Source organism: Borostomias antarcticus (assembly GCF_949987555.1).
Source record: "Borostomias antarcticus genome assembly, chromosome: 25".
In the NCBI taxonomy this organism is placed as follows: domain Eukaryota; kingdom Metazoa; phylum Chordata; class Actinopteri; order Stomiiformes; family Stomiidae; genus Borostomias; species Borostomias antarcticus.
In genome coordinates this window covers 2571396-2583102 of record NC_140258.1, presented here as the reverse complement: position 1 = coordinate 2583102, position 11707 = coordinate 2571396, and the positions used below count along the sequence as shown (strand labels likewise).

General features: G+C 45.2%; 1 protein-coding gene across 1 annotated transcript in view; it reads right to left on the bottom strand.

The window, feature by feature from the left end:
- Window positions 1-1720: 1720 nt before the first annotated feature.
- The window catches only part of LOC311325900 (equilibrative nucleobase transporter 1-like), a gene marked incomplete at its 5' end in the record, with an annotated part of 16283 nt that continues 6296 nt past the window's right edge, over window positions 1721-11707 (bottom strand). The window contains 2 exons of the mRNA XM_084458718.1: window positions 1721-1876; window positions 4662-4785. Coding sequence (XP_084314844.1) covers window positions 1763-1876; window positions 4662-4785 — 238 coding nt within the window. The 3' untranslated portion in view covers window positions 1721-1762. The remainder of the gene's footprint in view (window positions 1877-4661; window positions 4786-11707) is intronic.

Genomic DNA, 11707 nt, shown 5'->3' with positions numbered 1-11707 from the left:
TGTGGAACGTCTTCTTCTGAACCTGGGAGGGACACTGAAATGATACGGGAGTTCGGGGGTATGCTCCCCAGAATAAAAAAAATCTTAATAAAGCATTTAAATGCTCATTACTGGTAACTTTGGAGAACAATGCCGAATATAATTTGAAAGATCAAAACCTGGATTTTGAAATGTGAAGGGGACACGTCTTCACTAGACTTTCGAAATCCACTTTTACTCCAGGAACCGTGCCCCCCCCCCCCCCCCCCCTCACTGTTCCAACCCCCACTGAACATCGTTTTGAAATAATGCTGTTAGTGCTTGGAAGATTTTGATATGCTACTGTAATTTACCATGGGCACTAATTGTTAATAAAATTGTACATTTTCCCCTAAACACAGGGTAAAAGCAAAATACAAGGTAAATCAAAAACTGCGTATAAAAACAGCAGTGGAGAACGGCACTCGTGACTCACATACCGTAGCCTACACAAAGCTCAATGTCAGGCTACAGTCTCTGCAGTACTATGTAACAATATTACAGAACTGTGAAGCAATCCCTTTCATCATTCATAGTTTCAATAGAAACTGTATATATTCCCATTAGATATATTATTGTCATAAATGTGTTCGTTTTTTACCATTCATGTGTAGACCTGGGTTGTGCCTGAATGCATAGAGCTCCATTCTAGCAAGCTGCTCTGGGGGACGTCACAGACACCACCATGGTGCAGGGTGTAATACACAATAAGGCCAGTAGGTGGCAGACCTGCACTGCTCCATTGACCGCTCACTTTCGCATCATTGGTGAGTAATCTGAACCAATGACAGGGACTGGACTGGCCTTAAGAATAAGGAAGGCAACAGTTATGTACAGCGTATGCGATGTGATGCTATCTTGTGACAAAAGCACATCGGTGTGACAGTTGTTGTAGGTGCTTATTATACGAGGGTCGAGACACTAAAGTACATTAAAATAGCTGAACCTTTTCAGTTGAGGTTATGAATAGAGAACTTTGTTAGGAACATCAAGAGTGTAAATGTACATGGATAGTTCAGAGAGAACAATATGGCAATAAGAGCAAGACAGAGAGAGACGGAGCGCGTTCTTCAGAACACTCCCTGCGCAATCCCACATCTTCACTTACCGGGGGATCTAGGTGCTGCTCTCTCACCCGTAACTCTCTCCCTATCTGAGTTCACCCAATAAGGCATCAAAAACAAGAGGGACCTCCTTTAAAGATACACTGAAAGGGAAGTTGGAGATCTTGCTTCCGTACTTTGACGTATTTCCGCCTGAAACGGGCTGCAAAGGCGGGACATACGTTTAGATGAATTTCATTGGATCGTTATCGAGCAGGCGGGATATTCAACACTTGAGGCTGCAGAGTTGTTGATGTTTTGATTGACAGGGTGGATGTCGTGAGATTATTGGCCTAAAATCTAAGGTACCTGGTGTCATAATTGCACGTGACCTACCGTTTTCCAGAAAGTTTACGTTTAAGATTACAACAAAAGTAGAATATTGTATTTTTTTTTGGTATACATCGTTGAATAGGTGAACACTATGACTAATTATGTGAACCAAAATGGGACAGAATGCTTTTTTCATTTCTGTGCGACTTTAACAAAGTGAACTGCATACGAAGCCAATGTGCACAGTGCATTGAGAGGACATGAAGAAGGAAGCAGCAGGTTGTAGGGGCTGGAGATGTGGATCATGTGTTGTCCCTGTGTTGAGGAGTCAGTGCATTGAGAGGACATGTGGGGTCTAGTCTGGGGGTCTAGGACGAGGTGAGTGCTTTGGTCCTCTGGGCAGCCAGGCGACGGCAGTGCAGGTAGACGGAGAGGGGGTGGATGAAGGCTGTCAGGGAGAGCAGGGTCAGGGCGATGTTCACCTGCACAGAGAGAGAGAGAGAGAGAGAGAGAGAGAGACACAGAGAGACAGAGAGAGAGAGACACAGAGAGAGACAGAGAGAGACAGAGAGAGAGACAGAGAGAGAGAAAGAGAGAGAGAGAGAGACAGAGAGAGAGACAGAGAGAGAGAGAGAGAGAGACAGAGAGAGAGACACAGAGAGACAGAGAGAGAAAGAAAGAGAGAGAGACAGAGAGAGAGAAAGAAAGAGAGAGAGAGAGAGAGAGACACAGAGAGAGACCAAGGGCGTAGGTTTGGTTTCAACATTGGTAGGGACCATATAACAGTGTAGGCTGCATACACAATTTTTGCTGGGGACGAGAGGTTAAACCTCTTAAATATGCATATATTTATGAAATTGAATAATACTAATACAATCTTCTTAGTGTATCACATCCTGCCTGCTGCTGCTGCACTCTCTCGACTTTTGCTGCTGCATCCCTCCACTCTCTTTCTCTCTCAGTTGCTGCTGCGTACTTCCACTCTCTCTCTCGACTGCTGCCGTTTCATATATAAAAATGATTTGATATAAATGTAGATTTTCATGGGATTTTTAGACTGACATACAACTCATAAATTGATATATCTGTCCATTAGGGGAGTCACAAAATACCAGACATTTAGTAGGCAATACTAATTTAGAAACAACACAATCCTGGATACCCAATTTGATACCATAGTTAGAAAAAATAAATCCCATGTACTTCAACATACACTACTTTATTTAAAACACCCTCCGGCCAATATAGTGAGAGGAAAATTATGAGATTCCAGTTAGCAAGTATACGTTAGCTAATAACTGTACACAGGGACGGGCTTGTATAAAGAAAAACAGACCTGAGTCCTCATAAAAGTAACGTTAACGGCTCTCACGGGCTGGCTAACCTCTAGATAACGTTACCTTATGAGTATTCAGTTTCCCGTATAATTGTAACAAGAACCCGTCAGGCTAAAACAATGTATTTATTTTTTTAATCAAAACTTACGACTTTAATATCACTGATGTTTTTTAGCATAAGTTAATGGGAATTTAATATAGTGAAATTAGCATCACGTTTAGCACAGTTTGACAAAGCTATAGCTAGCTAATAGCCCATCGGCTAGTATGCCGACACTAACAGTCGTTAGTTGTCAGCGCGTGATGTCCCATTCAATTAAATCTCTGAAGGGCAGCTAATGTATGATAATGTAATGGCTGCTGCAATCCTAATGTTACAGGATGATAGAAGCCATCTTAACAGTTCGCTAGCTAGCCAGCTTATATCACTAGTTGATAATTTCCCACAATGGAAAGACAAGTGATGTTAGTTTAGGTAACGTTAGCTAGCACCAACCTAGCTGGTTTTCATGTGGCTAATGCCAAACTTTAGCTACTTAGTTTACCAGTAACTAGCTACATTACAGTCAGTCATTTAGCAGACGCCTTTAAACAAAGCGACTAACAATAATTGTATTTAATGTAGGAAAAGCCAATGTACTACTACTTGCCAGAACTCACAAGTGCATCTTCTTTCTAAAACAAGTGACTAGAGCATAATCTAGTGCTGAAGGCAAAGTGCAAGAATAGCAATCTAAAGTACAGTGCAATACAATAAAAACAATACAATAAGTGCTTAGGAGGGAGCTAACCTAGCTAACGCTAATGTTACTTACAGTTGCGGAGCAAAAGCTCCTGATATCCCTCATCCTCTTCGGAGGGGGAGGCGACATTGTGGTGGTTGTACCTAAACGGCTGTCAGAATCACAACTGTACAGTATGGCTTGCTGTCAGCGTCTGTCTGTAAGGCTGTTGGTCTTCAGATCCAGCGAAAATGCAACAATCTATCTCAGCCAAATGAGCCAATCAAACATGAGTTTAAAAAAAATACTGGGATGGCACATTCACGGTGGAGGAAAGGGGTAGATTAACGGTCTAATGTAACTCCGAACATAATGCAAACTAACTCACTCAAAATGGTACGGCTAATTCTGTCCTTCCAAACTATGGGAAGGCAATCTAAATGATCTAATATAAGTGCACTCCAAAGATAATGTGAACAAGGTTGCTTAAAAGTTGGTAGGGACAATTTGGGCCTCCCAAAATGTTGGTAGGGACATGTCCCGACCGTCCATACGCAAACCTACGCCCTTGAGAGAGACACAGAGAGAGAGAGAGAGAGAGAGACACAGAGAGAGAGACACAGAGAGACAGAGAGAGAAAGAAAGAGAGAGAGAGACACAGAGAGAGAGAGAGAGAGAGAGAGAGGAAATGAGGGGAGAGAATGAGGGTGGCGGGTCAAGTGAAAGATAAAAGGAGAGAGATGAGAGGGTGGGGGATTAGATGATGAGAACATGAGAGAAATACCTTAACAACTTTACATATGACATGTTTTTACTAACGCCGGGTTCAGACGCCACAGCCAGGAGGGGTTTACACAGTTTAGGAATTAAATGTTTTTAATTCCTAAATTAAATTATTTTGTAACCCCTTATCTGGAATGACAAAAGTTCTAAAACTGAAGATCTTTCTGAACCTGGTTTGAGGTAACTGGACTTGAGTAATGCTATCTCCTAGTCATGTCCAGCGGTGAGCTACAGTGCAGCAGGTGGATGTGATGATAGTGCTGAGTAATGCTATCTCCTAGTCATGTCCAGCGGTGAGCTACAGTGCAGCAGGTGGCTGAGATGAGAGCTTCAGCGCTCACATAGAGGGGCTCTCCTCCCAGCGCTCACATAGAGGGGCTCTCCTCCCAGCGCTCACATAGAGGGGCTCTCCTCCCAGCGCTCACATAGAGGGGCTCTCCTCCCAGCACGTCCTTGACCAGGGAGAAGCAGGCGTACTGCAGGAGAGACACCACCGCTGACAGGGCCATGATCAGACCATACAGCTTCCCAAAGTGACAGGACGGGAATCTGTACACACACACACACACACACACACACACACACACACACACACACAAAGCAGAGGACAAGGTAAGGGTATGTATGTGTGTTGTCATGAATGCAATGACGTCGGGGGTCGGGATTCCCAACTTGGGAGTTGTCTTGAACGCACCATTAGTATCGGTGCATTTCTCTACACTGAGCTGAAATTGCACATTAAGACATATTAACAATATTTAGTTACAACACATAAAAATATTAAAAATATAAATACATATTTAGCAAATATTGACACTTGAAAAATTTGCCCCATTCACTGTCAATGGGGGAAATTGAAACAGCCACTGTTTGGACTGATACATATATACAGCACTTGAGCTAATGAATACAGCAATACCAAATGTGTGCAACGACACACACATTGCACACATTGTGTATATATACACAATACGACATCGCTCATCTATCACACCACACTCTGCACACACACTGTACAGTACATACACTCACCACACTCTATTCTGTATATATTGCATAATTTTCATTATGCCTTTCTTTTTACAATTTATAGCACCGTTTCTAGTTGTACTCTATGGTGCGTTCGTTTGTGGTCGCAAGTGGCAAAATACCTACCTCCGACCTGTGTGCATTCGAGCTATATACCATTATATCACAGTTACCTAGTTATATCTATATACCATTATATCACAGTTACCTAGTTATATCTATATACCATTATATCACAGTTACCTAGTTATATCTATATACCATTATATCACAGTTACCTAGTTATATCTATATACCATTATATCACAGTTACCTAGTTATATCTATATACCATTATATCACAGTTATCTAGTTATATCTATATACCATTATATCACAGTTACCTAGTTATATCTAGTGCATTCGAGCAACTGGGGGCTGAGAAACATCCGAATTTGCGACTAGGAAGTGCGAGTTCATGCAGTGTTTTATTTAATAATTCCTAGTAGCAAGTCGCAATTTTCCACCTCCCAGTTATAAATGAACGCACCATAAATCCACCCATCTACTGGGATGAAGGTCAACCTCATATTTTTGATCAATATGATCCCAATTCTATTTTAGCGTTTTGAACTACGCATTTTGAATATTTCATCCAGATGAAAGCTAGGATTCGATTACCTGATCTGATCGGATTCCCAATCCTGTTATTTGCTTTTGAACCACCCATTTGTTTGATTTAATCCAATCCGATACGCAAAATCTGATCAGATCACTTTTGAACTCCTGTCCCCGGAACATTGCTTTAATAACCAAGGAGGGATACAATACATCTGGACCACTGGCTTCCAAGGACTCAGTCTTAAGAGACACTGTTTCATCTGTCCAATGCTGCATGAATCTCATATCTCTGATAGGCTTGGTGAGTGGAAAGCATGTATACAGTATGTAGTGTTGAATATTGTTGATTTTCAGAGAAATGCCTTTTAATATGATCCTGTTAGCTATTTCCTTATTATGATGATTGACCTCTGAGTATGGCTGTCGGCTTGAGTTTTCGGTAAGAAGTGTCCCTCTTCCATAGACTTATGAGATAAAGACATTCCATGGCTGGTAAACTCTGGGCCAAACACCATTGTTGTGGTTAGAGATAAAGGCCTGGGCGCCGAGGCAGCGTAGGTTAACCTGACCAAACAAGGCCACAGAAGAGACCAGAGAGACGGTCTTATCGGAGAAGAGACGAGGGAGGGGGAACACTCAAACCACATAAGAACGTTGCAACGAGACCAATGCTTTGATTTGGGTTCAGACAGCATACAGAGAGGTCAACTGTACATTAGGCATGCCATCGTCTTTTGTATGTAAAACCTTCTGGAATAAACCGCTTTTGCTGAGGCTCAAATCCCGTGTTGGAGAGATTCACAATGGACTGTGTGGTATTGTGTGAGATTGGGGACGTCTTTTATTGGAAACAAAAAACACAACGCAGAGCTGAAATAAGGACAATAATAAAAGACAACGAGATTCATCAATTGGTGCCGTGACCCGGATCGGACATCGAACCCTGAGAAAGTCCAAGACTGGTCGTCAGCCAAAGCAGACAGCTGCAGCCACGGGAGACGCCTGGCAGTCAGGCTGTGACCTGAACGACCCCGGACAGACAATCAGACCCAACTGGGTGAGTGGGTTCGATATCCCGATCATAAAGAACAAATCAGTAAATCTCAACTATACCACACATAGTCTCTCAACACGTAAAACAAAACCAGTGCTGGATGTAAATATATGTCTATATGTAGCTACATGTCTTATGTTTGTAATGCCAAGGTATCTGCCAAGGTGCGTGCATTGTTTTGTTATGTGAAGTAGACCACTTCTCTATATGTAACCTTTAAGGACAGCCTGTGGTAGACAGGGAATTGCCTTAAAGTAGACCAGCAGGATATTGGACATCCTGGGGTGCCTATCGCATGAAATACTGTGTACAGGTGTATGAGGCCCTTAAGATTTTCTTAAGGAAGACCAGCAGGGTTATCACCCTGGGGTTGCCCGCCCACGCGAGAGATCGGTGGAGGGTATTTCACTTCTAAGGATTGAGAAGGCCCCCGTGAAAGACCGGGGTTTTGGATGGGTTTGTGATGTATGTGTATTGTCGCACATGGATTCTAGATGTACATGTATATATGCACAGTCTAGGGAAGCAGTTTGGTTAGGTCACTGTGATAAAATCATACTGTGTGAACCAAGACCTTATCTGCTCCAGCGGAGTGCTGGAGCCGTTCTTTCTCGCTCCCGACTCAGCCCTCCCTTACACAGCCACAGAGCCAAACTACAGTCAGCCAGTCGCTTGACTATCAGCGAGAGCAGAGTAGGCTTAGGGAGGGGAGTCGGAGGAGGACATAGAACACCGTCAATGGCGGTCGGAGGTCTGTCTCATCTTACCAAAGTGAGCTCGTCCCACTGCAGGGGGCGGGGCTGACAATGCCGTCAGATGAGGACAGAAATGACGAGAGGTTAAAGGAGGAGCCCAAGTTTTCCGCCCCCTCCTCACAAGCTCAGGAGAGAGAGGAGGTATCGTACTGTAGATGTAACACTCCCACCAGCTGTTTCGAACTGGCGCCCCCTACTGTGTTACTGTCAGTGCAGATGACAATCTAGAATGCTGGTCGGCTAGTGTAAAATATCCATGCGATGTAGTTGATGTGAACATGGCTCAGGCCAGTCACCCGGTGGTCGGTAACACTAACTAAAGCAATCACCACCAAGATCAAGAGAGTAGAGGAGAAAGCCAGAGCTCCACAGATCCCATTCAGAGCTAGGGATGACAAGAACGCTGTCATCTTTGTGGGAGCAGAAGCTCAGAGAACAGCTTTCACCCTCACACGGCTCCCCCATTATTCAGAAGCTGATGCCGCTCCGCGTCCGAGGCCGCTCTGTTACAAAAGCCAGGAGGCCTGGGTGTAACAACCACCTTGAATGGAAGCCAAAACATGTAGAGTTTCTCCTCGATGCGAGGGGGGGGGGGGTGGCCACCGTCACTCCTCATCGCTGTCTGGAGGGAACCGACACCATGGTGAGAGAGCAAGGCATGCATGCATTGGTGATGGGGGGGGGAGCCTATTTTTGGGTGAGAAAAACCAGGCCATTCCTGCGGGAATTGGGATCTGTGTCTCTCACGACCTCTGTGTGTGTGGGACCGGTAGGATAACCCCTACTGGGCCTTGAGGTGTTAACAAATAGATTCATCCCCTCAGTTCCCACAAGGGAAAGTTAAATGGAGTCGGAGTTGGTTAAACAAACCTGACTTGGCAGAGTTGCCAATCTGGGCAAAAGACAGAAGTGATAGAAGGTTTCTGAAGAAACTTACAGGGCCTCCAAAAGCCCAGTGTGGCCTGTGTTGAAACCTTCAGGTGAATGGCGCCTCTGTGTGAACTACAGAGTGGCCAATGAGTATGGGGATAAGATAGAGCCCCTGGTGGAGACCGGTCCACCATTTTCAGTGCCTTGAAACCTGAACACCAATGGGTTTCAGTCATCAACATGACACAAGGCTTAGCGTCCCTCTTGCAGAAGAGGTGCAACCAGGGACAGCTTTTAATATTGATGAAGATCAATATCAGTTCACTTGAACGCCAATTGGGTTTACACAGCTTCCCAGACACCTAGCATCAGGTGTTGCGTAATCACCTACGCGAAATGTCTCCCATCACTTTCCACTTAAAGGGCAAGACTGCAAACATCCATGTAGTCAGTCGGTAGGCACATGGCATGACTTTGGAGAACTTTGGAAAACAGAGAGGTTTCCTGTCAGCATTTAGGGACGCCCATTAAGAATGGAGAGTTGGTTAGGGAGCTCATGGAGGCCATCAGGTGACAGTGATTAAGGTCAAAGGACACTCTCATGGAGTTTGAGTCGAGGTAACACTCTGGTTGACCAAGCAGCAGAACAGGCAGCTCGTGACAGAGAAACCATACAAGCGCATTTGTCCTCAGCCCAACCTGCACCCCCGTATCAGATTGATACTGTCACTGACCACAAGGTGATACAGGTAGAGACTGAGAGGGGGGAGGTGTGTACATGGATGGAGAATGGGGCAGAAATGGACTCAGACGAGTGTGGCGACAAGGTCAGAAATTGGTTGCACCACAACGGCTGCTCCCTTATCTGGCAACACAGATTCACTTCACTGTTCTTATCATCCTCAGAGTAGTGGACTCAGACTGAAAGAATGAACCGTGTCATCAAGGGGAGACTCACAAAGTCATCAGGAGGGCGTGATTTGGCCCGACGCTTTGAGTCTCGTGCTTTGCTCCATTCGAGCAACACACAATCAGGAGATGGGCCTTAGCCCTTTCGAGGTCATCTGTGGCAGGCAGATGTTCATCTCACTAGTGAGGTGTTGAGTGGTTACTGTGAGTAATTGAGCATGGCTGTGGCCAGGGCCCACAAACAGGTGCTGGCAGCATGGAGCGAGATCTCCGAGGGGAGACAGGCTCTAATCCCAGGCCGGTACGTAATGATAAAGGAGTTTTCAAAGAAGAGAAATTAGATGCAAAGTGGGAGGAGCCTTATCAGATCTGGCTCATCACCCACACAGCAGTTAAGGTAGTAGGGAAACCCAACTGGAGCCAAGCTAGTCAATGCAAGGTGGTAGCGGCCACCAGACACAGATTAGACTGAGTACACCTCAAAGTAAACACACCCTCGTTGAATTGGATAAATTGAAGAGCCAACCACTCCAGACTTAAAAACATCGGGTAGAATAGCGTCCAGGCTTAGCACCCCAAAACTAGGGACAGTTGTGGCAGCTGTTGTTCGAGCAGAGTCCTTGAGCTAAAGAACCATCCGTCTAGCGGTGGGGGTCGACTCGGGATGAAGACGACAATTTAGAGAATTACGACGTAATGCTCTATACCTGTGCCCACTGCTCGGATGACTGTAGCGCTGCTAAAGGGACAGGAGAATGGGTGTTAAGACAGCAGGCAGGCTTAAAACTGACCTTCCCGGAAGGTCACAGTCTGGAGTAGGGGGGGGGGGGGCTCTTCTAGAAATAGGATAATGAAACAATAAGGATTTTGTGAAACCATAACCTCTAGGTCTGGTCTGAGTGAGAGAGAGAGTGAGAGATATGCTATCACAATCAGAGTCGTGGAATGCATGATACTGTCGCAGTTTTCTTGTGTTTTTCTGTGCTAACAGGTGGAGTTGGAGAGAAGGACTTCCGGGTTGACTTGGGACACGGGTGATCAACGTGTGCTGGAGTTCAGCAGGGAGGACTACACTACTCCGGGTGGAGACGTCAACAGACCAAGACGGGACATTTGAACTTTCACACCACACAATAACCACATCTTCCATTCACAGCTTGCTGGTCAGGGACAGGACGTGGAGGGTGTAGGTTATTGTCATACTGTGAATAAAAACTCCAGGTTGCACTTGAGATATACTCATTAAAACGGAGACAGGGGTATTGGGACGTGTATTTTGTTAAAAAGGTCATTTATTTCTGGGTCGGGGACACTCGGATCTGGAGTAATTTTCCTTTCACAGCAGAGATACACACAGCAATTAAAGATCATCTCTCGGGGAGAAGACACTTCGATTTCGAACTAACAGACTAGGTTTCAAGTTGCTATCATGAAGGGTTTGTGTCTTATCATCCTGTGGTTTTCCATGGTTAGACCAACACCGTCAGCAGTGGAAAACCTTGCTTTGAAATTGGGCTTATGAGGTAGCTACGTCAGTGAAGAATGTGTCACCATGTTTTGTGTGTATGCAGATCCCAGACTCCCAAGCGAGCGGAGTGCCTCAAATGGCACACCCCTTTAACTCTACTTTAATGCTACGATACATCAACTGTTCCAGGGAAGTAGCAGACGCTGAATTAGAAAGAGGGATTGTTCAGATTGATGGTTAGATTCCACTCTGGAGGGACCTACAGAGAACGTGGGGTTAGGACCGCAAAAGTGGGCTCAGATCAGTTCACCAGTTTCTCTTCCGCAGAAAACCCAGGGTTGTTTTGTCTACAGAGAGAGAGAGGAGCAGGGAATGTGGGGCACAGCCAGTGTCTGCATACTAGGCTTTGTACTGCTCCGAAATGTGGTAGATGGAACTTGCACCCTAGGGGGGTGTACTGGGTTTGGGGGAAACGGCCTAGACGGTCCTACCAAGGAACTGGACAGGTTCCTGTTTGTTTGGGGTTACCTTGCCAGGGGTGGTTACCCATCAGGATTGCAGGACTCAGCGGTAGGAGGTTAAAGGGATAGTGGGAGAAAGACCGATTCAACATTCTGAAATCCACCGTACTAGGAGAGAGACTAGGGCGGGGGTTGTGGACGGCATACTCACTCACATGGGGTCTAGAAAGATAGTTTGCTTTTCTTTTTCGCGCATAGCATGGGGGTCGAATTATTAGTGACGGACATTGAGAAACTTGCAGTGGCATTTGGGACGTTGTCCAAC